Genomic DNA, 27070 nt, shown 5'->3' with positions numbered 1-27070 from the left:
CAACTTGGTTAATTCTATCTTTGGATTCTATACTATTCTCTAGGCCCTCTGTAAGTCCTGGAAGGCCCCTATGAGGCTTCCCTTGAGCCTTCTTTTCTCCAGGCTGAACAATCACACCTCTCTGAGAGTTGTGCCTCATAGAGTGGAGGCATTCCAGCCCCCTAATCATCTTTGTGACCCTCTGCCATGCCTTCTCGAGCAGCTTCATGCCTTTCTTACATGCTGGAAGCCCCTGAGCTGAACCCTGCACTCCAGATGGAATCTCAGCAGAGCAGAGGGGCAGAATCACATCCCTCGACCTGCTGGCCAGGCTTCTCTTGATGTAGCCCAAGATACAGTTGGCTTTCTCAGGGGTGAGTGTCAGTTGCCCGCTCGTATTGGTTTTCAACCACCAGCACGGAGCTGCTCTCAATCCACTTATTGCCTCGACTGTGCTTGTGCTTATGATTGCTCTGACCCAGGGACCCATTAGCAGGCAACTGTGAGGGGAAAATAGTGATAATTAGGCTGGTGCTTGACCTGACAAAAAGCGTGATGTCACATCACTAAATAGTGACTAGTCCCAAAACCCTGTACCAGCCTCGTTGTCTGGGACTAGTTTAGTCAGCAGTCTCCGGGCGGACCCTGTAGTCTCCATGAAGGCGAACAACGCGCCTCGGCTCTCTCATGTCTACAGCAAATGCCACTTGGCTCGTTCTTCGCCTACCAGCCGCCGCCGCTCTAAGGCGGTGACACCGTGGTAGTCAGGCTCCTCTGCTGCCGCCGCCGGGCCGCCAGGGTGCGCTGCGGTGCAGTGCGGGTCGCGCCGCCATGGCGGCTTTCCCCCGCCACCGCCGCTTTCTGGGCGGCTTCGTCTGCGGGGCCGCGGCGGGAGCTGCTGTGTCGTGCTGGACTGCGTGGCGGCTCCTCCGCAGCCAGAGCCAGCTGGAAACGGTCCCCGAGCGAGCCCTACTGGAGGGTAAGAAACACGGGTAGAAGGGATGCTGGGTACGGCGGCCTCGTGGCTCCGCGGGGCGGGAGCGGCGGCGCCTTTAGCGAGGCTGTGGCAGCGGCGTTTCCGTGCGGCCCCGGCCCCTACAAACATCCTCCATCCCCTACAAACATCCTCCATCCCCTACAAACATCCTCCATCCCCTACAAACATCCTCCATCCCCTCACTGCAACCTTCTCCCTGCTGCCTGCACCCTGGGATGCCCGAAGCGGGCCAGGAAGGCCTGGCGTGCCTCAGTCCTTACGGCGGACCTGGGTAGGTAGGTTGGTTGTGGGTGCTGTGTTGTAACTTGAATTAAAAACGCAGCTTCCCCTCGTTGCACCTGCTCACACCGAGGTGTCAGTGACACACGACAAAAATATTCTGGTGGAGCTGCCACAATGGCTGTAAATGTCCCGTGTTGCAGTGTGAAGCAGAGAGCAGTCGTCCTGTGCGATCTGGTACCTTCCCCATTTGTACATCCTACGGTTGGACTCGATTATCGTAAAGGTCTTTTCCAACTGAAACAATGCTATGATTCTCTGTTTACTTTTAATCACATAGTTCAAGTCAGGCCACAACTAAGTTTCAGCTGTTGCTTCCCCGTGCACAGAACTGGGGCGACAAGGCCAGCAGAAGTGGGGGCGGTTGGCTTGCGAAGAGCCCAGCCCACTTGCCCTGGCTTCTGGCAGGGTGCAAGGCTTGGAGAGGGTCACCAGGTTCTGCTGGGAATTGATAGTTTTCTCTGCAGCCTGAAGGCTTTTAAAATACCAAAGTATTGAAAAGCATGGTAAGAGTGGCTCTAAAAACATGAGTTGCTATCAAACAGATGGCTGGAGGACAAGGAAGTCAGCAAGACAGATGTAAATATTCCTGCATGAGAGAAAAATGTTACTTGCAAAAGAAATAAATCTCGAAGTGATGCTTTGATTCATTCAGCAGAGTGTAAGTGTTCCCCATGAGGCCACGACTCATGCTTATGCTCAACTCGTACATCTCAGTTTGTGAGGAGGAGTGTGATTTTCAGCTCTGAAGGATGAAATGTGTGTGTGTTGATCTCCTATGTCCGTAATGCCTTGTTGTCTGATTTGTCCTAATATATCTGGTAGCTCTTCTTCTTAAAGTAAGTCTGGAGTGATTGCTAGGTAGCTGTGTGTATGCATTGATAAATTAATTAGTCCTAGAGCTGAGCTCTTCATGTGAGAATATTTGGGCAGAAGAGTTTAATTGGAAAGCTCTCAATATTTTTCAAGGCCTTAATTGTGGCAGTAACCTCAAGTAGTTTGTTATACAGTGTGTTTACATCCACTGAGATGCTTTCCTTATTGTCTTGTTTCTAATCACATTTCATTTTTGGATGATGTGCTGGTTTTTTTTTCTCCTTAGAACCCGTAGAAGAGTCTCTGCTGGAAAAATATGGATTCCCTGAAGCTGGAACAGAGACAAGATGTTACACAAATCATGCACTGTCTTACGATCAGGCAAAGCGGGTGCCGAGATGGGTGATTGAACATATTTCAAAGCAGAAGACCCTGGGTATGTAGGTATTTATTTCCTTACATTTGTAATATCCAGAATGGGCTTTGGGGTTCACACAAGGTGGACCTGAGAGCAGGCAAGGGAAAAAATTCCTATAGGGATCTCTGCAGGTTGGCAGGTCTCTTTGGTATTCTTTCTCATGTTGGGACTAGTTGTGTTGAACATATCTTGCAAGGTGTACCTGCAAGGTATGCTTGGCCCAAGGACTGAGTATTTCCATGAAAATTTTCTGTTACTAGTTTATGAAACTGCCTGTGAGCACCAGGTGGATATATCTACATCAGTATAAACACTAATCTGTGTGTGCAGGAGCAAAGCTTAACTTGTCTCTCTTAAACATGAATGAAGAGAAGATGAAACACTGAAAATAAAACTTTGCTTACCTTGTTCAGACTTGCAAAGTTCAATGTAACTGCTCAGGCCCATAAAAATTGTGCTTTCATCCTTAGCTAGCATAGTTCTGTGGCCTGATTAATATCCGTTTAGGTAGTGCCCCATGTTAGAATAACCTTTATTAGAATAAACCTTTATTAGAATAAACCAAACCAGGTTGGAAGAGACCTTCAAGATCATCGTGTCCAACCCATCAACCAATCCAACCCACCCAAACAGCTGACCCATGGCACCAAGTACCCCATCAAGTCTCCTCCTGAACACCTTCAATGACGGTGACTCCACCACCTCCCTGGGCAGGCCATTCCAATGGGCAATCACTCTCTCTGTATAGAACTTCTTCCTAACATCCAACCTGAACCTCCCCTGGCGCAGCCTGAGACTGTGTCCTCTTGTTCTGGTACTGGCTGCCTGGGAGAAGAGACCATCATCTGCCTGTCTACAACCTCCCTTCAGGTAGTTGTAGAGAGTGATAAGGTCACCCCTGAGCCTCCTCTTCTCCAGGCTAAGCAACCCCAGCTCCTTCAGCCTCTCCTCATAGGGCTTGTGTTCCAAACCCCTCACCAACTTTGTTGCTCTTCTCTGGACTCGTTCCAGCAAGTCAACCTCCTTCCTAAACTGAGGGGCCCAGAACTGGACACAGGACTCGAGGTGTGGCCTAACCAGTGCAGTGTACAGGGGCAGAATGACCTCCCTGCTCCTGCTGGCCACACTGTTCTTGATGCAGGCCAGGATGCCATTGGCCCTCTTGGCTGCCTGGGCACACTGCAGGCTCATGTTCAGCCTACCATCAACCAGCAGCCCCAGGTCCCTCTCTGCCTGGCTGCTCTCCAGCCACTCTGACCCCAGCCTGTAGCACTGCATGGGGTTGTTGTGGCCAATGTGCAGAACCCGGCACTTGGATGTGTTCAATCTCATGCCGTTGGATTCTGCCCATCTGTCCAGCCTGTCGAGGTCCCTCTGCAGAGCCTCTCTACCCTCCAGCAGATCAACTCATGAATGAAGAGGAGATGAAACACTGAAAATAAAACTTTGCTTACCTTGTTCAGACTTGCAAAGTTCAATGTAACTGCTTAGGCCCATAAAAATTGTGCTTTCATCCTTAGCTAGCATAGTTAGTTCTGTGGCCTGATTAAGATCCTTTATTTAGAATAAACCAAACCATTTAGGTAGTGCCCCATATGTGTGAATGCTTGTGGAGTCAACATCTTTAGTGTCCAGACTTTCTTCTGCAGATCTTGAAGAGCATTGCTCAGAATGGGAAGAAAAGATGACATGCCCATTTGTGAGATAAAAATGGAGCAGAGGGTATCAACAGTTGTGATTGTTCAAGCCAGATAGGGCATTGCCTACTCACTGCAGCCATTATTTGCCTTGATGCAGTCCTGTTGTATTTTCTGATGTGCATTATCTAATACTCATTCCCCTGTTCTTTATGCAAGACAGAGGCTCAGTGATTTTCTTCCTGTCTGTGGTGAATGAAATATGACTGGTATACAGTCATTGTAAATTAAGTTTATAGCATTAGTTCAGTTTTTATAAAGCAAATTATTAGTAATGGAGGTAACTGTGTAATTGTAAAATGTTTTATGAGCACAGTAGCCCTATAAATATATCTTAATAACTGTCTTCAAATTACCTTTCAAAATTAAAAGCATGATCTTGAAAATATTTATAACCAACCCCTAAGTAGCATCATTGATTCCATTCTTTTCTGAAAAGAAAGCAGTTAATTCCAGGCTTCTTTCAAGTGGGCCTTAACAACTGAATTGTTAAAATGTTTCCCAGATGATCAGATACAACTAACCTGCAAGCTGGACCTGAGCATCTTGAAGCATTCAGCTCTGATTTATGCCTGGCAATTGAGATTTGAGGTGAAACTTTTGTCCAGGCAAGGTCACCAAAACTTTCCATGTCCTGTAATTTTGAAAGGATGCAATGTAAAAAATTGTTTTATTGATAAGTGAGAACTTAGCTGTTTAAAAAACACAGTGAAATTAGCTTTGTGTGTAAAAGAGATGTACAAAATGGTTTTCAGAGGAAACTGGCCATTTGTATTAAAGCAGTGAATAGAGAATATGTGAGGAGATGCTTTTCCATTTTTATTGATAAATTACACTCTGTCTTAAATACTGAGATTAAATAGGACTTCTTAATAGAAATTCTGTTGTTTTGCACACTAATAAACTTGTCAGCATTGCTTCTTCAGCATCAGTCCTATATTGAAGGCATTATCATATCATGTGCTCTACCAAAAAAAGAGACATGAAATTCCTTCCTTGTTGCCTGCACTCCATAAAGATACCCTGACCACCTCTCTGCTTTGACATGAACTCCATCAACCTAGGCACAGATGGTCATCAAAGAGGAAATTGCTTACAGGTGCTGGTTTTCAGGAGCTGCATTATCTGTACACATGCTGATTTTTCCACTCCTTCCCTTCTTCCTTGTGGTTCTTGCATATTCTGGGTTCTACAAAGCTGCTTTTTGTTCTCAGTCTGGAACAGAAGGAAGTACAGGGTGCATGATGTGCTCACTGATAATATTGACATGATAAAGAAGCCAAAGTGTGTGCAGTTTGTGTGTGTATGCACAGGCAGCAGTGATCACTGTTGAAAATTGCCACTCACGTTGTATTGCAGCAGGAAGTACTTTATAAAGTGCAAGTTTGAGGAAAGTTCTCTCAGGTGTGTAACAGACCCCAATTCACACTTAAAATGAAAAAGGAAGTATAAAATGGTCCTGTGTATTGCATCTAATGTGTGGCAGGAATTAATCTAGGACTGGAGCACAGATATCTAAGTTGAACTCTTCTCTTGTATGGTTGAGGAGCAAATACTCAGATTAGATTAGTATTTTAATTCACTAAGCATGAGGCACTTGGCAAGATGGGTCAGAAGCAGTTCTTCTTGTCTTGTCATTGTGATGGTTTAATGATGACCTAACAATTTAGTCTGTTATTCCTCAGGCAATGCAGACCGAAAACACTGTAAATTCAGACCAGATCCTAACATCCCTCTAATGTTTAGTGCTGTCAATGAAGACTACCTTGGGAGTGGATGGTCCCGAGGACACATGGCACCAGCAGGAGATAACAAATTCTCAACAGTAAGACTTCTTTTCTCTTCTTAATTGTATTTATCAGTTGGAAAGGGCCAAAAGACCCTTAAAATAATGTATAATGTTCCTTTTGCAGTTGTTTTGAGATTTAATATGATCTCATTGTTGATGCACAGACCTGGATTTGAAATTACAAGGTCTATTCCTGACTAAGCACTGTAGGATGTCTGCTTCAGGTGTCTAAAAATGAGACACATTAAATCACACCTAGGTTAGCTTGTTTGGCAGAGGTTATGTGAGTGTATCTTGCACTGTATAGTGTTAAGCAAGTCTTCTCAACTTCTTGTGTGTCACATTGTCTGCCTGTAAAATGAAAGTGATAACCTTCACCAAACAAACCTTGAAGTGTCTTCCAACGCTGAGTTAAAGGAAGACAGGAAACGATGACTTCATTCTGACCAGCAGGTGCTGAGATGCTTAAAGCTGGATTGGGTAAAGCAAAGATGCTGTATTGGCAAGGGGATTGCCTGGGTGATTTAAAAGGCTTTTTCCTTTCTGGCAATGACTATGAGGTAAATTAGAAGCTTTTTTTGCTGTAGTTCTTCAAGTCTATAAAACGTCCTCACCTGCCATTTATTTGAGCTGTAAGAAAAGCATGCCCTAATGCCTTGGCTGACTAACAAAGCAGCCTTGGATTTATTAGACCCTCTTGTGAAATGTACCTAATGCAGTGATTTGTCAATTAAGAAGCTGTTTGAATTTGTATTTCTGCCAGGCAGAATGGCATGCAGTGGGGCAATGGAATGTAGTGGATGGAAGGAGGAGTCATTTTATTTCTATTCGAAGTCTGGTTATTATTTCTGATATCTGGGGAGGTTTTGCTGGTGAACTCCCTGTGCAGAGAGACCCTGGACCTGGTTTGAAATGGTTAGGCCACACTTTGAGTCCTGTGTCCAGTTCTGGGTCCCTCAGTTTAGGAAAGATGTTGACATGCTGGAACGAGTCCAAAGAAGGGCAAGAAAGCTGGGGAGGGATTTGGAGCACAGCCCTATGAGGAGAGGCTGAGGGAGCTGGGGTTGCTTACCCTGGAGAAGAGGAGGCTCAGGGATGACCTGAAGCCTACCTGAAGGGAGGTTGTAGCCAGGTGGGGGTTGGTCTCTTCTCCCAGGCAACCAGCACCAGAAGAAGAGGACACAGTCTCAAGCTGTGCCAGGGGAGGTTTAGGCTGGATGTTAGGAAGAAGTTCTTCATAGAAAGAGAGATTGGCCATTGGAATGTGCTGTCCAGGGAGCTGGTGGAGTCACCATCACTGGAGATGTTTAAGAAGAGACTGGATGAGGCACTTGGTGCCATGATTTAGTTGGGTGATAGGCTGGACTCAGTGATCTTGAAGGTCTTTTCCAACCTAGTTAATTCCATTCTAATTCTATTGTATTCTAAATGCAGTGAGATGATACAGCCTTTCAAATACATGACAGGAAAACATACTTTCACTGTTTAATTAGTGCAGGTAGTATTCACTTGCTATCCTAAGGAGTGCTGCCAGCCCCTTCACTTTGAAGAAGTAGTATGTGAAAAATATTGACAAGTACAGGACCTATGAATATTCTGGGTTAAGGTCTTGGAAATATTTTACCCTGTGTTTCCCTGTGCAGGCTGAAAAATAGTGCCAGGTCCTTTGCATCTGGAGATAAGTAGGCCTAAGCTTGGAAAGGTTTATAGAACTTTTAAAGGATAAAATGAAGTAGATGTTTTACTGTTAAGCTCTCATAAGTCATTTCATTTGCATGCATGTTACGTATTTGTGAAATATGGATGGTGATTTTTAATAAAGTCTTTTCTTGTCAGGGAATGGAAAAGTTAGCTACTAGGCAGTCAAATCAATGAAAGGCATGTCTGAAAGCATCCTTCCCATTCAAGAAGAAGAGCAGTCAGTAGCTTCCAAAGACATAACACAATTCCTGTGCCTCTTTAGTTGGGTATTCTTGTGCTGTGTTTCTGTTTAAACAAAAAAAGGTAAATTTTGCAGTATTTGCCCCTCAGTTATGCACCTCCTCAGCTAAAAGAGTCTTGGAAATATTCTGACTTGGGTTTTACCTGACCTTTTGTGTTGGCAATGTTAACACTAAAGTAGAAATGGATTCTGATCAGCTCATAGAGGTTTCAATGACATTATTTATTTATTTATTTTCCTTCTGTTTACAGAGAGCTATGGCTGAAACCTTTTATCTGTCCAACATTGTGCCTCAGAATTATGAAAATAATGCTGGATTTTGGAACAGGTGAGACATTTCTTGTAAGTAAAATAAGTGAAAGATACCAGGCTGTGGATGTGAGGAGGAGGTTCTTCACCATGAGAGTGGTGAAGCCCTGGAATGGGTTGTCCAGGGAGGTGGTCGAGGCCCCGTCCCTGGAGGTGTTTAAGACCAGGCTGGAGAAGGCTCTGGCCAGGCTGATCTAGTGTGGGGTGTCCCTGCCCATGGCAGGGGGGTTGGAACTAGATGATCCTTGTGGTCCCTTCCAACCCTGAATGATACTATGATGATACAAACAAAAAAATGCTACAGTTATAAAGCTTCTTCACATCTAAGTATTCTAGAGCATTTCATAGATTGTAGAGATCATAGAAACCATGTCTGAAATGAAAGGCAGATCAGTCTCCACAGTGCAAGAACAGTATGTTGGTCACTGTAGTTCTTTATTCAATCAAACTGCAAAGGACACTTCTTTAGAATAAATCAAATTACTTCTTCTGGCTGATGTGGGTAAAGGCTTAATATCTCCATCCTTAAGGAAAATGCAGCAGAAGGAAGGAAAGGGTTTGGATCTTATTTTAACAATCTCTTCCTCAAAAAGACAATTCCACTCTGAGAGAGCTCAGATCTCTGTGTGTGGACATTGGTTCACTTTGAATTGGAGAGCTGAGCACTCCCCACTGAGCCGTGACTACTTGAGGTCTTTAGGTGTTTCTTCAAGTGCTGGCTTCCAAGTAGTAGTTAGGCAGGTTGTCTGCCACTTGTGGATTGGCTTTGAGGTGAAGTGAGTGGTTGATAAATTTAAACTTCCTTCACATTGGATTTTTATTCTTTCCCTTCTTTGAGCAGAGAAATACAGTAATAAAAGCAGCGGTGTTTCTTGCACAGGACTTACAGAATGTTAAGACTCAAAACCAGGAGGGGAACATGATGAACTTCCAAGGTTCACTCAAGGGAAGGTTAACAAAATTATTTTTTTTAATTGTTTTAATAACTCAACTATTTGAGCATAGAATTTCCTTATACCAGAGCTAGGTATTTGTGCCAATTCCAGGTAGGAAACCTTTATTTCACTTAAGCAGGATCGCTGCCTAATCAGGGATCGTGGGGAGTGTTTGAAAATTTCCCCTGAAACTATCAGCCCTGCAGTTCAATTGCTTTTTCACCCCATCTCCACAGTTTAAAGATAGGAGCTAGGTACTTCTGCCACTTGGTTTGTCAGTCATTAGTTTAGTGATTAGTTTTAGTCATTAGTTTTAGTCAGATAGTTTTAGTTTTTGGGGTCAGAGTGGCTGGAGAGCAGCCAGGCAGAGAGGGACCTGGGGGTACTGGTCAATGGTAGGCTGAACAGGAGCCTGCAGTGTGCCCAGGCAGCCAAGAGGGCCAATGGCATCCTGGCCTGCATCAGGAACAGTGTGGCCAGCAGGAGCAGGGAGGTCATTCTGCCCCTGTACACTGCACTGGTTAGGCCGCACCTCAAGTACCGTGTCCGGTTCTGGGCCCCTCAGTTTAGGAAGGAGGTTGACTTGCTGGAATGAGTCCGGAGAAGGGCAACAAAGTTGGTGAGGGGTTTGGAACACAAGCCCTATGAGGAAAGACTGAGGGAGCTGGGATTGCTCAGCCTGGAGAAGAGGAGGCTCAGGGGTGACCTTATCACTCTCTACAACTACCTGAAGGGAAGTTGTAGACAGGCAGATGATGGTCTCTTCTCCCAGGCAGACAGCACCAGAACAAGAGGACACAGTCTCAGGCTGTGCCAGGGGAGGTTCAGGTTGGATGTTAGGAAGAAGTTCTATACAGAGAGAGTGATTGCCCATTGGAATGGGCTGCCTGGGGAGGTGGTGGAGTCACCATCATTGGAGGTTTTCAGGAGGAGACTTGATGGGGTGCTTGGTGCCATGGTGCAGTTGTTTAGGTGGGGTTGGATTGGTTGATGGGTTGGATGTGATGATCTTGAAGGTCTCTTCCAACCTGGTTTGGTTTATTCTAAGTAAAGTTTATTCTAAATAAAGTTTAATAGTTTTAAAGATACTGTTTCACATGCTTCTAACTTTTTCTGGCTTCAGTGCTCTCTTTCTGGGTTTTTTTAATTGTTTGCTTTTGAATTGTCTTCTGAGGTGCAGGCAGGCAATACAGCTTAGTCAGTTTAACAGTCTTTTTTTCTTAAGGTGGTGATCCAGCCTCCAGCCATGTGGTTTTGTTGCTTTCTCAGTCAAGTAGTAGCCTGACTGCAGGGAGCCATTTCCTTTTGCTAACCCAGTGAAACTGATTTGCATTTTGTTTTGCTTGGTTATGTTTCTGCCAGATTAGAAAATGGGATCAATCAACTGGTGAGATGAGTGCCAGAGCCAGCATGGAAGATGGAGTAGCACTGTTCAGCTGGGGCAGACAAGGAGAGTAGTAGGAGAGGGAAGAGCAGGACTGCATCTTTCAGCAAGCTATTAGATAGTAAGCTGTTAGATTGGTTCAGTGATGGGATCTAACTGCACCTTAGTCTTGATACTTCATTCTCTTCCCTCCAACACGCATGCTTTGTTCATTCCTGATGTTTAACTATAATCTTTCTGCCCTGTTTTGAGTGTGATTTCATTGTCACTGTAACCTGATCTCTGTCCCTGCTGCACCAAAAGCAGTTTGCTCCCTAGTTGCATTTATTCCCATTCTTTCTTTGTGCCAGGTGGTGTTTGTACTGCCATGCGTGAGACAGCCTGAGGAGCTGAGCTGCTTGGAAGCAAAGCTGATGACAGCAGGGAAAAAAAAATGAGCTTGTGGTCAATACTTTGGTGTATCACGTGGCAGCTCACTATTACCAAAGAAGGGCTCATTCCTGATAATTCTGTTTTGTGGGGCTCATTCCTGCTAATTCTGCTTTGTGTGAACTGATGTAACTTGCTAACCCAGCACACACACACACACACACACAAAAAGACAGAACAACCAGGTTTTGTTCAGGGTTATTGACAGATAAGAGTGCCAGAGGTGGCCCAAGGGAGAGGTTTGAGGAACAGGGATGAGACACAGAAGGGGTTGAAACTTCCCCCTTTCAGAGGCAGCCAGATTAATTGGTCTTACCTGTCTGATGTTGTGGGTTGTCCATTTGAGTGAAGTGTAATTCTGTCATTTGTAAAGGACCAACAGGCACTCACTGTGTGTGATTTCTATAATGCTTGGGGATAGAGCAAAAATGAGCTATAGTATGTAAATAATATGTTAATGACTTGTTATAGTAATACATACAATAGGCAAAGCAGGAATGGTCCAGAAGCCTTATGCAGAGAAATGTTTTCTGCTGCAAATTGAATCAATTAGCTTAAAAAGCAAAACTAATGTTACTGTTTCTAGAGTTACTGCTTCAGTTTTAAACAGTTTTGTATGGAAAGCCAATAAGTGAACTTGGTGGGACTGACTTGTAGAAACCTCCCTAAGTACTTTGAGCTACAGGAGGAGCTGTCTTACAGGACATTGGTTCCTAGGGAAGGAGCATACAAATCCAGTAATGTAGTAAAACCTTTTGAAGAGCACCACAACCTGCTGTTTAAAACAAATATTCTACTAATCTCAAGTAACCATCAACAGGATCTTTCTGGTGTCAAGTGTGGGAATAAGTAGAGGACTCAGATTTTCAGGGTGGATGGTAAGGCTACCGAAACGATTTCCAAGTGTGTGTGACGTGGGCCTGTCCTTAAATAAGTGAACAAGTGAGAATAGGTTGGCATTTTCCCCTCTTTGGCTTGCAAGTCAGTTGCATGAGTTTGGAAAAATGCTCCCAAACTGCCAGTAGTTAATCTTGCCCTTCACAGTGTGTCTCAAAGATTATAATGTTGAGTTTTCCCATCTGACTTTACCCTATCTGACAAATATGTTCCAGAATGGAAATGTATTGTCGGGAGCTGACCGAGAGATTTGAGGATGTTTGGGTAGTTTCTGGACCTCTGACCTTACCTCAAACAAATGATGATGGAAAGAAGACCGTTACTTATCAGGTATGTATATGTGTTGTTGGGTTAACACTGCTATGGCAATTGTTGTTTGTAATCCATTTTGTGGCTTGCTAAAACACAGTTAAACATCCTAGTACATGCAGAATGTTTGGAATGTCCAATACCAGCAGAGACAGGTTCAGTAAGTAGGGATGTTATATCTTGCCTGCACATGAAAAAGTATAATTTTAAAATAACATGCTTTATTTACAAAGAGAGGTCTGTTAAATGTTTGTCCACAGGCTGCAGTAAAACTGGTTTCTGAGTTCTCTAACACACGGCAGTATCGAAGTAGGGAGTTAGTGGATTTTGCTGATGTGTAGGCATCTCTTCAATCATTTATTGATACATTTTCAAAGCAGTGCAATACAAGGATGATGTGGGTTTCTCAAAACTGTATAGGGTGTTAGAATGCCTGTGCTCCATTAATTTCAAAAGCAGTTGTTTGCTGACAGCTCATATGCATCACTTCTCTGAGATTCTGGGCATATCAAAGTCAGTTGAAAGACTCCATTCAAGTTCAGTAGGTTTTAGGTGAATGTGGTTAATCATTGCTCCATGGTACTGATACCCCCAAGTGCTACTGATAACCCTACTTCTTTTGGTCCCTCATTTTTATTACCTGCTTAAAATACTCTGAAAATGTAGGATTGATCATGCATAGCCTCTGGAAACCATCACTGATAGTCAGATGGAAAAGTCTACCAAGGTGATAGGTGAATTTATTACTGCTTATCCTGACTTCTTGTAAGCATGTGCTTAGACATCTGTAGCATCTCAACATAGTAAAGTATTCAAGGGAGGGAGTATTCCCTTCTGCCCCTGCTGAAATGAGTTATTATTACTGTTTTCAGTTGCTAAATGAAAGCTAGCATAGTGCATATAATAAATGCTGTATTTTGCACCTCTTGAAAAAACACTTTTCCTTGAAAATAAGTACTTGGATCAACTGCAGCTTTAACTCATGAGTTATTCACCTGTCTAACTAGTTCTCTGAGGAGCAATGAATGAGGTCACTATAACAAAGCCCAGTTTCAGAGGGCTGTGAGAGACAGAAAAGAGAGATGTTCAGCTTTCAACACTAGCTTATTGAGCAGTCAGAGTTAGGAACTATTTCTCCATTGTAAGTACACAACTCATTTTCTCTTGATTCATCCTAGAACTCAGTCAAGATATAAATGTAATTTTTCCTGTTCACGTTTACCTCTATTTCTTTAGAAACTGTCCTTTATGTCCCCACCAACACATGTCTGTGACCTTGTCTGTGACAAAATCACAGCTCTGGTTTTGTGTTTGTTGTTACTTTTGTTTTCCAGTCAGTCATATGTTATGCACATGAAGAATGCAGTAATAACAGGGTGATATTTTTTTCACACTCAGTAGCAGTTCCAAACTTCAGCTCTCACCGCATCTTTGTGACAATGATGACAGTAGTGCTCATTTCTGAGGACATAAGCTCTGGTTAAGAAGTATGACCACTGCCATGTGATTGACAGCTTTGAGCTGGCAGTGGTTCCTTGCCACCCAAAGGGAGAGTGCTGACTTCACTATTGTTCATTATACTTTCCATTGCTTTTTCTTGTCTGCCAGCAGTGGTAGTAACAGGGCCTTCTACAAGATGCTATAGAAAACCATCCATATTGGACTCTTCATTTGCTTACTGGGCTTGTTTTCTACTTAGCTAGAACTGCACACAAAGGAGTCCAGCAATTACTGGTGACAGCCTGAGCTATGTCCAAAAGCACATAGCTGGGAGCAGGAGCTGAGTGCTTGGCTTACTGTCATGCAGAAGGATACCATAAGAGTTCTCCAGGCTTGCACATAGCTTACTGGAATTTGCCTCCTTGTAGCTATCAGGATACTGCATTTATTTTTGTATCCCTAAAAATATATATTCATCTTACTTAGCAAAGAATTACAAATCCTGAGCTGAATTGAACATTTTATAACTGGAAATTATTTTCCAGGAAGCAGTTGAATCATCTATCAACTCCCTCACATTAATCTTTGTCACCATTTTCTAGTTTCTCTCTAGAGAAAGTGTTTACTTAGGAGAGAAAGATTAACCTTTTTTTGAAAAATGCTTGTGGCTCTCCATTTGGGTTTTGAAAGGTATATTTTAGTATTCCACAGGTAAAAAGAAGAGCAGGTCCTACATCTTACTGCCTTCGTTCAAAACAACGTGACACCAGGATGCAGTGATGGAATATTAGTGGCACAAAATGTTCATGCTGCTTTGATTATCATATTATTCTCTTCTTGTCTGTTGCCAAGATGTCTTCTTCATCTTTGGGTTTGATGAAAACTCTGGTCTTCTATGAATGTTTTATCAGTTTGGGAGAATCCAATGGCATGAGGTTGAACACATCCAAGTGCCGGGTTCTGCACATGGGCCACAACAACCCCATGCAGTGCTACAGGCTGGGGTCAGAGTGGCTGGAGAGCGGCCAGGCAGAGAGGCACCTGGGGTTACTGGTCGATGGTAGGCTGAACATGAGCCTGCAGTGTGCCCAGGCAGCCAAGAGGGCCAATGGCATCCTGGCCTGCATCAGGAACAGTGTGGCCAGCAGGAGCAGGGAGGTCATTCTGCCTCCGTACACTGCACTGGTTAGGCCACACCTCGAGTACTGTGTCCAGTTCTGGGCACCTTAGTTTAGGAAGGATGTTGACTTGCTGGAACGAGTCCAGAGAAGGGCAACAAAGTTGGTAAGGAATTGGAACACAAGCCCTATGAGGAGAGACTGAGGGAGCTGGGGTTGCTTAGCCTGGAGAGGAGGAGACTCAGGGGTGACCTTATCACTCTCTACTACTACCTGAAGGGAGGTTGTAGACAGGTGGATGATGGTCTCTTCTCCCAGGCAGCCAGTACCAGAACAAGAGGACACAGTCTCAGGCTGTGCCAGGGGAGGTTTAGGTTGGATGTTAGGAAGAAGTTCTATACAGAGAGAGTGATTGCCCATTGGAATGGGCTGCCTGGGGAGGTGGTGGAGTCACTGTCATTGGAGGTGTTCAGGAGGAGACTTGATGGGGTGCTTGGTGCCATGGTTTAGTTGTTTAGGTGGGTTGGGTTGGTCAACCAATTGGGTTGGACACAATGATCTTGAAGGTCTCTTCCAACCTGGTTTTTTATTATTATAATGAAGTGAAGTTCAGTGTGAGGCTGAAAACAGTGGAGTGATGATGCTCATGTTTTCGTTTGGCCATTTGGCCACATTCAGAAGTCCTTTCCTTGGCTTCCCACAGTGAGCTTCATTATGTAAATTGATTTGCATTTAACCTGTATTTCAGTGCAGGTAATGCTGTCCACAGGTGGGAAAAGTAAACTGTTGATTCTGGGGGTCTTACTTCTTGCTTTGTTTTAAATATCAGATTATTTGGTTTGGGTCCTCTTTCTCTGCACTCTTAAGTGTAAATAGGTACAGCCTGAGAATTGCTTTATTATTTGGAAACCTCTTTGTGGCATTAGTTCTTGTGCTTGCCATTGAAGGTTTCCTCTGTGGAGAGAGACTTTAGAGTGGAGTGGAGTGATGTGTTGGGTTTTTTGAGTCTTTTTGGTTTTTTCCTTACATCAACACATACACTTAGAAGAGAGAACACAACCTGTCAAATCACTGGAGAGAAGCTCTTTTCAAAGAGGTACATTGGATATAATTGCAGTCATTGCCTTTGATTTTGGTAGTCTGGGATTCTGCCCCTAAACCAAGAACACTAAGAGGTGGCAGCTGAGTGAGAAGGGAAGGTAATTCTTAGCTATCTTTCGGAGTGAACTCTCCTAGGTTCAAACAAGTGACTTAGCAATGAAAGGCTTTTAGTCCTCATTGTTTGGGCTTATGAAGCTGATGTGAGAAGGTGTCCTTTTTCTTTGTAAGTGCTATTTAAGTAGAAGTGCTGTAGTACACACAATGGTGCTGAAACACAACCTATAATCTGGTGATGTGACTGTTAAGGCTGAGCTTCTTCCTAATGTTTTTCTTCTTCTCTGGGACTACAGCTGTGGAAAAAAGAAGACATAGAAGTACTATGGCAAAAGTGTCTGCATTGATTGGTGTCAGATCCTCTCTTCAATCTTAGTTTCCATGTTTTTGGCTAAAGGAGTGGTGAAATATGTATCCATGGCTTTACAGGCTGGTGTTTTTCTCATCAGACATCCAAAAAGGTTATTTTTAGATCACTACAGAGGAAAAACAGAACATCGGTCATGGCATTGTTCCCAGTTCCTGCTTGGACTCTGGTACCATTTGCTGTTTAATTCCAGAAAGGGAATTAACCTTGAACTCCTTAGATGCCAGTGTTGTTCTATCTATTGGCTGAACTTGCTGTATCCTCAGATATGTTCTGTCATTTCATCTGTCTCCAGCGGAGGCTTTTATTGCAAAGAGGAGATTGATGACTGTGCTTGGTATCTGAAAAACATATTTGGAGAATATATGCAGAATAGAATGCCAACAGGAAAAATCTGTTCGGTGGTATTGGAGAGGCAGATGCAGGTTTTTCATCTTTGTCCAGATCAAATCAAAATGACACTGTCTTGTTTTATACATTGTTGTTCTCCAGTGGCTGTCACTTCGGCGATTTTCTTCTGTCAGCAGATTTGGAGTTTGAAATACAGATTGTCTTTTTGCAGCGAATCCCCTGAGTTGTGCTTGGTTCTCCACCCTTCTCATTCCCAGTGCCATTGTAGTAAATGCTCATTTAGGAAGAATTGACTGTGGTTGGTGAATAAAAGTACAGGTTTTGGTTTTTGTTTGAGTAAGACATTTTAATGTACTTTCTATTGATATTCTAGGCTCAGACTGCTCTTGTATCTGCTGTTTCATTTTTCAAAACTGGATGACTAGGCTGGGCCAGAGATGCACACTAGTGGTACCAGCAAATACACCTACTTATCATCTAGTTCTGTGGCAAGTAAGTCCCTGAGAAATGAATTGCACCTTTGAAATATAAGATGATACCTGATGGTTTTCCTCAGTCAGCTTCCAGAAGTAGAAGAGATTTTTCTTCTAGGCAAGATGTTATAAGATAAGGAATTCCTGTTAAAGGAGGAAATAAACTTGGGCCTGTTGCTGCTTTTTGGCTACTCCAAATGGCTCAAGGCTACACAGACAGCTGCTGGATCTAGGTCCATCATATATGTCCCATAAAACTTACATGCAAAGGGCTAGATCTTGGATCAGCTGGTGTAAATGACTAGGACTCTGTCAGCTCTAAATTTAGACATGATGTACAAATGAAAATAATAGACACTGGGTTGAGATTGGAGGGGAACAGACACCAAAGGTGCAGGATAGATTTATGGGGTTGCTTTTATTTAGCACTGTACCCATCCCAAAGGCTCTTTTGATTATAGGAAGAGTGGGGATGGGGACTGTATAGAGTGGATTTCAGTTGTTAAGTGTGGATTAAATGGATTCTGTGGAAGTAGTTATCTGTCATCCTGTAAAGACAGTGTCGTCATACTACCCACACCTTTATGATTTTAATGCCACAACTATGTATTGAGGCACAGCTTTTGTGTTGTTGGGTTTTTTTTTTATCTCTTCTATTCTTTTTTTCCTTGCTTTCCTTGTAAGCATTGCCAAATGATTTGGCAACAGCAATCAGACCAGCCAGAGCAAATTAGATTTTCCTGAAGTGCATACATTTGCATTTTGGAGTGCTTGGCAGATTGTCACTCTGACTTTTATCTGTAGTATTTTCTATTTTCTGTATTGCTAGCTCACACCCTTCAGTTCTTCTCCATGGTGTCTGACAGAGTACTCCTAAATATTGTGGAAAGAGCATTAGCAACAGAATCAGCACTGCCTAACACAGATCTGAAAAGGAGCTGGAGTGACAGCAGTTAATGCTGTCACAATGGTCAAGTAAATAAAATTATATTGATTGCAGGGGGGATTTTTTTTTGTATACTGCCAGAAAGTCTTGTTTCTGTGCAGAATTTAGTATCAAATCCTAATCCAGCTCTGGATTGTCACACAGGAACGCTATACAGTAAAACATTTGATAGGCCTGGTCGGTATCATGCCTCAGGTTACAGCTGAAACAAAACAAATCCTTGTTCAGAGAAAGCTGCAGTCTTATTTTGGGTGACACAAATGATGTTTTGGAATTCTGTCCACCAAGAAATGTGACAGAAGTCTTAATTTTGTTATTCCCAGATGTAGATGGAAGTACTGCTACACAGAGAATCGTGTGTGTGCTTGTTTTCAGTCAGTTCTGGTTTGCCATATGGTTTAGTTCTAAACTCTGGTTTTTATACAGAGAGAGTGAGGGAAGAAACAGTTACTGGAGCATAGAGGGAATTTCTGGAGCTATCATTTTAATGTATTTGATGATGATATCCTCTGATGTAAGGACCCTTCAGTGTGTGCTGGCAGTTAAGGCATGATTGAATGTGATTTCTGTTTACCAGGTTCTGAGAGAATCTCAGATAATTGCCAATCCAGAGCTGGCACTTGCTGTTGAAAGGGACCTTCTGCTAATTCTCTTCAGGGCTGATTTTCATTTTCCAGTCACTAGGTGGCAAAATACTACTTTTAGATTCATGAGTACTTTTGAAGATTATTCCTACTCTTTCAGCTGTGGGAAACTGTAACAAGTCCAATATAAAATGAAAACATGGTAACATTTGTGTATGGTTTAAAATTTGTAATAAGAGCTACACTCTTTTCTAATCCAATCTCAAGTGTTCTGCCATTAGACCTTATGTAGCTCTTTTCTCCTGTTTATGTAAGAATGGAGTTTTGGTTCTCATGAACTCCAAACTGTAATTTTTAGGAACTGCTTTGCCCCATATTTATCTGACTATCACCATGAAGGTGATAATAATTAATTCCATATGCCTAAACTTACCCTAGATGCCACCAACAAATGTCGTCATTATTTCGTGTGTCAGGGTTGTGTTATTGGCCACAACAACCCCATGCAGAGCTACAGGCTGGGGTCAGAGTGGCTCCAGACCAGCCAGGCAGAGAGGGACCTGGGGGTACTGGTCGATGGTAGGCTGAACATGAGCCTGCAGTGTGCCCAGGCAGCCAAGAGGGCCAATGGCATCCTGGCCTGCATCAGGAAGAGTGTGGCCAGCAGGAGCAGGGAGGTCATTCTGCCCCTGTACACTGCACTGGTTAGGCCACACCTTGAGTCCTGTGTCCAGTTCTGGGCCCCTCAGTTTAGGAAGGAGGTTGACTTGCTGGAACGAGTCCAGAGAAGGGCAACAAAGTTGGTGAGGGGCTTGGAACACAGCCCTATGAGGAAAGACTGAGGGAGCTGGGGTTGCTTAGCCTGGAGAGGAGGAGACTCAGGGGAGACCTTATCACTCTCTACAACTACCTGAAGGGAGGTTGTAGACATGTGGATGATGGTCTCTTCTCCCAGGCAGCTAGTACCAGAACAAGAGGACAGAGTCTCAGGCTGTACCAGGGGAGGTTCAGGTTGGATGTTAGGAAGAAGTTCTATACAGAGAGAGTGATTGCCCATTGGAATGGGCTGCCCGGGGAGGTGGTGGAGTCACCGTCATTGGAGGTGTTCAGGAGGGGTCTTGATGGGGTGCTTGGTGCCATGGGTTAGCTGTTTGGGTGGGTTGGATTGGTTGATGGGTTGGACACGATGATCTTGAAGGTCTCTTCCAACCTGGTTTGGTTTATTCTAAATAAAGGTTTATTCTAAACAAAGATTTGTCCTACCTCCAATGTTGAAAACTATGACCAAGAACAATTTAAGGATTCAGCCAAAATCCTGAGGAAAGCCAGCCTTAAGACAAATCCCCACCAGTGCCTTAGCTATTGAGACCAGATTTATCAAAGCTCACTGAGGTCTCTTTGTTTTAAGAAATTGTGTTAGTTCTGCCCTCATCTTTCCCTGTCCCTGTGGGCTCTTTAAATTTGTCTAACTGCTTACCAACACGTGTGTTGCTTTAGCAATTTGTAAACATCTCTAAATGTCAACAAGTGCACACATTTTACTGGCCTGTCCTCATGGCAGCTGTTCATGTTTAATTGGGCATTGAGGAGTGTTACAAATTTATACAGACTTGTGGAATGTCAATAAAAGTGTCAATAATAATCATAATAAAAAAGCCCCAATAAAACACTGTGATGAGGCTGGGGAGAGGCCTCCAGCACAAGCCCTACGAGGAGAGGCTGAGGGAGCTGGGGTTGTTTAGCCTGGAGAAGAGGAGGCTCAGGGGAGACCTCATTGCTCTCTACAACTACCTGAAGGGTGGTTGTAGCCAGGAGGGGGTTGGTCTCTTCTCCTAGACAACCAGCACCAGAACAAGAGGACAGAGTCTCAAGCTGCACCAGGGGAAGTTTAGGCTGGAGGTGAAGAGAAAGTTCTTCACTGAGAGAGTTGGTAGGCATTGGAGTGTGCTGCCCAGGGTGGTGGTGGAGTCACCATCCCTGGAGGTGTTCAAGAGGGGACTGGACGTGGCACTTGGTGCCATAGTTTAGTCATGAGGTCTGTGGTGCCAGGTTGGACTTGCTGATCTTTGAGGTCTCTTCCAGCCTGGGTGATTCTGTGAAAACGCCATCATCATAATGTGCATTACTGGACTATATTGGTTCAGTTGTAGGGCTTCAGCCAGCCTCAGATCAGCAGAGAAAATGAGAGCAAAGCAAATGTGAAAGGAATAGGCAGCTGCAAAAAGTTAGAGCAAACGTTTCTATGTTGAACTGATGCAACAGTATCTGAAATTTCACATTGGTTTCCCAAATGATGATGGGAAGGGCATATATTTAAAGCTATAAAAAGAAGGCTTTTAGCTTGAGTGCTTATTTTTTTTTCTTTTAGGAGACTGATGAAATTTTGCAGGATTAAACAAAATGTTAGGGAAATAGCAAATGTTAGTATTCAAAGGATCACAGAGAAATTTACTGTGTGGCCTGTTGTCAGCATGGTGTGAAACCATGTGGGACAGCAGTGATTTTTCCAACAGGTCACTGCTGTGTTTTCTTTCTTGTATTGGCACATCAGATTTTTGTTTGTTTGGTGGTTTGTTGTTTTTTTCTGAATCACAGATACTATTAAAAACTGTTGCTCTTCTCCAGCTGGGACAGATAGCTGTTCCAGGCATTGATTGCTGAAGGATCATCTGCTGCCTGTGGATAGCTGAGCACAAATCAAAGTCAACATCTGTGCATGGATAATCTTAACCCATTTTCTCTTCTGTTACAATAGGAGCATATGCTCTCTGCCTCTGTTAGGCATGCATTGAGATAAATGGGATGCTGCAGATGAGAATAGTGATTCAGGCTGCTGTAGTTAGGGAGGAGAATCCTCTAGGTGGCAATAGGAAATGAGTTGTTGTTTCCTACCTATTGCTTCTGTTACAAACTTTGCCTCTACAGAAATTGCACTGAACTTCTTTTCCTGGCTGTTGAGCTGCATGTGGGGGGCAAATCTAAAGAAACTCTACTCTGCAGCTTCTGTATCTAGTCCCATAAGAAAGGCAAATTGTGGTACATTACAGAGCATGCTGATGGACATCCTTTTCTAACAGAAATCCCTGGGTTATGCTGGCTGCTTGAATTATTGGTGGTGCATCCTGTGCATGATCCATACAGGCATTAAAGTGCAGAAAAGCCCATGTATGATCCTTGTTGTTCATATTTACTGTCAGAGAAATCAGGCACCCTCTTTTGATGGTTTTCTGCAGCAGAATGAGCTGGGATAGAACTTCAATGTCCCATTTTTGTTTAAGGAAAGGGCACCTGAGAACTCTGGCTGTTCAACAGGCTGGAGTTTATTTTAATCACTTTAACAGTATTAGAACTCAGTGAAGTAATTACAGAAGTAGTTTACTGCTATTCAGAGGACTAGTATGAAGCCTGCACACTGTTTAGGTGTTATTTAAATCCTTAAAAGGGAGCTTATCTGGAACTGAAGTGGTATATAAATTACATGTATGGCCATTGCCTATATAGAATTGAGTTGTATTTAGAAATGCATGCCACAAAAGGAAAGTAGCTCCTTCTTCAATTTTCAACTAGTCCTCTTTTCCTTCCAAATGTGCATTATTTTGCATAGAATACATATATATATTTGCATAATATTACATAAGCACAGGGTCTGTTTTCCCTTAACACCCACTTCAGGCATTCAGCATTTCCATTTCATACCTAACTATTCTATGTGCAGCTCTATTCATTCTGTAGCCTTTCCATCTACCCACTCAGCCCTCAGACTCAATCCCCTGTTCCCTCTGCTGGCTCTCTCAGCATTCACCTGTTTGTTTTACATATGTCATGTACCCACTAATTGCAGACATTGGCAGCAGCCCCCTCTATGTGTTCACCCTTCCTCTAGCCCTTTATGCAACAGAGGATGCTGGTTTGTGCATTTGTGTGGGAGGTGTTAAGAAGAGAAGGGAGCCCAGCTAAGGAGAGCCTAGTGTGCGTTCATGTGGAGACAAGTATGTGAAGAGGTCTGGGAAAGGCAGTGCAGGCCATACTGCCCAGGAGTGCTGCAGGAGATTGTTGGCTCAGCCACCCTGGGGAACCAGGTTTAGTCCCACTGCTGCCTTCTCTCAGGAGGCTGCAGCTGCTGCAGGGTGCAATGCAGCTGTGTTGTGTAGCCTCTTCCTTCTCTTCTGCCTTACCCTAGGAGCCCTATGAGGAGAGGCTGAGGGAGCTGAGGTTTAGCCTGGAGAAGAGGAGGATCAGGGCAGACCTTACTGCTGTCTACAACTTCCTGAAAGGTGGTTGTAGCCAGGTGGGGGTTGGTCTCTTCTCCCAGGCAACCAGCACCAGAACAAGAGGACACAGTCTCAAGCTGCACCAGGGGACGTTTAAGCTCAAGGTGAAGAGAAAGTTCTTCACAGAAAGAGTGATTGGCCATTGGAATGTTCTGCCCAGGGAGGTGGTAGAGTCACCATCCCTAGAGGTGTTCAAAAAAGGATTGGACATGGAACTTGAAGCCATGGTTTAGGTAGTCATGAGATGTTGGGTGATAGTTGGACTTGATGATCTCTGAGGTCTTTTCCAACCTTATCGATTCTATGATTCTGTGAATATGCAGGAGAGGAGTTCTGCATGCTCCCTGCTCCAGGGGAGAAAAGGAATTCCAGCCTTCTGCCTTCACCAGAGTCAGTCACTGCCTGCTTTTGGGTGAATATGGAAATGTCAATCCCTCATCTCCCCCTCAGGGCTTTCTGTGCTTCTTGGCTCCTTCCCTGTCCCCACCAGTAGGTTGCATGTACTCCCCATTTTGAGCACCATCTATCTCAAAAAGAGTTGAACTCCCAGCACCATCCATTTTGTAATCCCATTTTAAGCCATCAGCTCTACTAAGTGGGGATGTGTAGTTTTTAGTGTGTGTTAAGGCTGCCTGTGCATCAGTCAGTTTTGATTATTTATGCCGCTGATCCCGAGGAGCTGTAGCGCTGGTTTCACCCACACGGAATGCTAAATGCGAAGTGCTTTGACACTCAGGAGCTCTAATTTCCCTATCAAGACATCTGTCGTCGTTGAAAGGGAAAGTCAATTTGCCATAAAGCATTTATTTGTTGCTTCCCAGTTGCAAAGACTGCTAGATGTCTAGGCAGGGCTTTATTTAGGAGAAGGTTGGTGGAGTAAGAGAGGTATTTGCAAGAACAACAACAAAAAAAGTTGAAATTGCAGAAAAGCTGTTAAATAGCTGAGTTTAGAGGAGGGGAGGAAAATGTTTTGCAACAGTGTAAAGAAATCTAACAGCACATTTACCATAAACAGTAGTAATGCTACTACTATACTACTGTACACAACATGAAAAAACTTTATCAGAGGTTTCCCTTTCTTCTAAAGGTACTTTCTCTGGGTTTGGTCTAAGCAGTAATACTTAAAACAGTGGTCTCTTAAAACGGTGGCAACAGAAGCACATGCTGGAATGTGTCCAGAGAAGGGCCAGGAGAGGACTGGAACACCTCTCCTATGAAGACAGTTGGGGCTGCCCTGCAGTTTGAATTCCAGACACTAGTAGCACTAGAAAAAACCTTGCAGAGACTGGAGCCCCTGTTACAAGAAGGATCTGGACATGCTGGAACGTGTCCAAAGAAGGCCACAAGGATAATCAGAGGGCTGGATCACCTCTGCTGTGGCTATAAAGAGAGTTGGGGATGTTCAGTTCGGAGGGGAGAAGGCTCTGAGGAGACCTTATTGTGGCCTTCCAGTATATTAAGGGGGCTACAAGAAAGCTGGTGAGGGACTTTTTAGGGTGTCAGGCAGTGATAGGACTGGGGGGAATGGAGCAAAACTAGAAGTGGGTAAATTCAGATTGGATGTTAGGAAGAAGTTCTTCACCAGGAGGGTGGTGAGACACTGCAACAGGTTACCCAGGGAGGTGGTAGAAGCCCCATCCCTTGAAGTATCATAGTATCAGTCAGGGTTGAAGGGGACCACAAGGATCATCTAGTTCCAACCCCTCTGCCATGGGCAGGGACACCCCACACTAGATCAGGCTGGCCAGAGTGTTTAAGTGTTTAAGGCCAGGGAGGATGTGGCTCTGAGCACCCTGACCCTAGTGTGAGGTGTCCATGCCCATGGCGGGGGGGCTGGAACTAGATGATCCTTGAGGTCCCTTCCAGCCCTAACAATTCTGTGAAAAGACAGGCTGAAAGAATTTGTAACTGAACTGGTTAACAGACTGATGTGAACCTTGGCTCAGCAGGCACAGGCATGGTTCAGCTTTACAAACGTGATGTCTTTTGCTGAAGTGCTGAGTCCTCCCAGAAGAAAGCACACACGGAAGTGTTTCTTTTGTGATTGAGTTATACCAACTATATGAATGGACAAAGCATGTCAGCATTGATATGCTGGATTAGTTTTTAAAACACTCTCAATTAACATGATCAGTTCTGGCAGGGAAATAAATAGCAGCTTTCTCTGGAAAAATTGTATCTTAACTGTATCTAACAAAAGCTGTCAAAAATTCAAACCAAGCAGCCTTTGCTTTTGCAGGGATTGCAAATACTTGAAATGATAGCAATTTACTGGATTTTTATGTACCATTAGAGTAAAAGTGCACATTTTAGAAGGGTCATTACACAGGAGGGTTTTGCAAAACTCGAATTTTCCACGTGTGAGCTTGGCACTCTGTTAGGGTGGCAGATCCAGGTCAGCAGCATTGAAGAAATGGCCTAATGCAGTGCATGCACGAGCATCACTTTTTGAATGCTGGAGGGATTACATTTATCATCAGCAGATATACTCCCTTGGATGTATTCCTGACACAGGGTGGGATGTCTACTGTACACATGTTTGTGATTTCCCCCTTCTTTGTGCTTCACTTAAATTCCTGGATCCTGGTCTGAGTGATACAACAGAAGACTAGATGATCTTCAAGGTCCCTTCTAACCTAAACCATTATATCACTCCATGAAACCAAACATGTACAAGCTCTTAAGTGAATCTGTGCATTTATGGAAGGAATAGGTGTATTTATTTTCTTTGGCTAGGCTTCTCTTCCAAGCTCCTGAGTCATGGAATGTACTTCTTTATATCCAGATCCCTCAGAAAAGCACTTAGGTGCCATAGCTTTTAAATACAGCCTGTGTATAGGTAATAGAGAGAGGAAAAATAACTGAGAGAAGGTAAGTTAGAGTTTGTTTGAAATGCATATTAAAAACTACATGATGTGGAACTGTCAGGTCAGGAACTTAGTTGTAGAGCCATTGTAACTGAAAACTGCTTTCCAACATTAAAACCATGATGCAGTATGAGGAAGGAGCTCTACCAGCCCTTCAAGTTAGCTACAGAACTGTGCCAGGATTATTCAGCTGGGGTCCTGGGTGACTGCCTGTTTCCAAATGTGTTTTTCAGGCTTGGCTCTAGTTCATCTTCAGCTGTAACTGAAGTTGCATCTGCTTGGGAGCTTTGAGTTCTACCAGAGGTCCTCATTGCAGATCTTCACAAATATTTAGGCAATTGCTGAGTAATCTTTTGATCTTTTGTTTGCGTCATTTGTCTTCACATGGTGTATTATAAACTCAGTGATGTTATGGAGAAAGGCAGAGAACCTTCTGGTGAAGTCTCACACCAAGAGCCACCAAAAAAACACTGCAGTGAAGTGTTCTTTGCCTTGCTTTTCCTGCTTGAGTGAGAGATTCAGGCATCAAATAACTAGCTCATTCCTGAGCAGCTTTATAAGGAGCTGCAATGAAACAGTGCTTTTCCCTCAGGGTCTGGTCTGGTTACATTGTGCAGTTATGTGTGGCTCCTCTTTAGAGGTAGTAGATTTAGTCTCACAACTCCTTTCCTCCCCCCTCCCAATAAGAACTGTATCAGTAACACAACTTTCCTTTTGACAGGTAATTGGAAAGGACGATGTGGCTGTGCCATCCCATCTCTACAAGGTCATCCTTGCCAGGCGGAGCAGGACGTCCACAGAGCCCTTGGTACTGGGGGCATTTGTGGTGCCAAACGATCCCATAGGCTTCAGCCACCAGCTGACCGAGTTCCAAGTGAAGATTGAAGATCTGGAAAAAATGTCAGGTTTAGTTTTCTTCCCCCAGGTGGACAGGACCAAAGATGTCAAAAACATCTGTGAGGTGGATAGCTGTAAACTGATGGGCTTCAAGGAATTCACCTTGTACATCACCGCTCGAAAAGTGCAGGGTGCCCGCACCTTGCACCGCTTGGAGAAAGCCATGTCAGAGCTACAGGAGGCAGGAATTGAGCCTGATGAGTATCTTCTAAAGCTTTACAAGAAAAAGGAAGAAGAACTCCTGCAGGAAAAACAAGTAGCAGCTAGAGAGGGGAAAGCTGGCTGAGGACCCGTTCAGGGAGATGCTTGAGGTTTTGTACTCTGAAAGGGGAGCTGAGGGCAAACACAACCTCTCAAGGGCTTTATCAATTGTCCTGGTTTGAGTTGTGAAGAAAACAATAAAGAAATATTTGGAAGCTGG

At 43.8% G+C, this 27070-nt stretch overlaps 1 protein-coding gene across 1 annotated transcript; it reads left to right on the top strand.

The window, feature by feature from the left end:
* The first annotated feature begins 801 nt into the window (after positions 1-801).
* EXOG (exo/endonuclease G) lies at positions 802-27070 on the top strand. Its single transcript, XM_068145944.1, has 6 exons — positions 802-958; positions 2358-2507; positions 5872-6011; positions 8169-8245; positions 12087-12201; positions 26474-27070. The coding sequence occupies exons 1-6, from the start codon at positions 811-813 to the stop codon at positions 26933-26935; spliced, it is 1092 nt and encodes a 363-aa protein (XP_068002045.1). The 5' UTR covers positions 802-810; the 3' UTR covers positions 26936-27070.

Source organism: Melanerpes formicivorus, unplaced genomic scaffold (genome assembly GCF_026170545.1).
Source record: "Melanerpes formicivorus ecotype bairdi unplaced genomic scaffold, bMelFor1.0.p_v2 SCAF_13, whole genome shotgun sequence".
NCBI classification, from domain to species: domain Eukaryota; kingdom Metazoa; phylum Chordata; class Aves; order Piciformes; family Picidae; genus Melanerpes; species Melanerpes formicivorus.
The sequence above is the reverse complement of the archived record's forward strand: the minus strand, read 5'-3'. Positions and strand labels throughout refer to the sequence as shown.

What these genes read in the sequence shown, in the direction of transcription:
- EXOG (XM_068145944.1), top strand. Translation starts at nt 811, where the DNA reads ATGGCGGCTTTCCCCCGCCACCGCCGCTTTCTGGGCGGCTTCGTCTGC. An exon ending in GAGATAACAAATTCTCAACA is followed by an intron (nt 6,012 to 8,168) that starts GTAAGACTTCTT and finishes TTCTGTTTACAG; the next exon opens with AGAGCTATGGCTGAAACCTT. An exon ending in AGAAGACCGTTACTTATCAG is followed by an intron (nt 12,202 to 26,473) that starts GTATGTATATGT and finishes TCCTTTTGACAG; the next exon opens with GTAATTGGAAAGGACGATGT.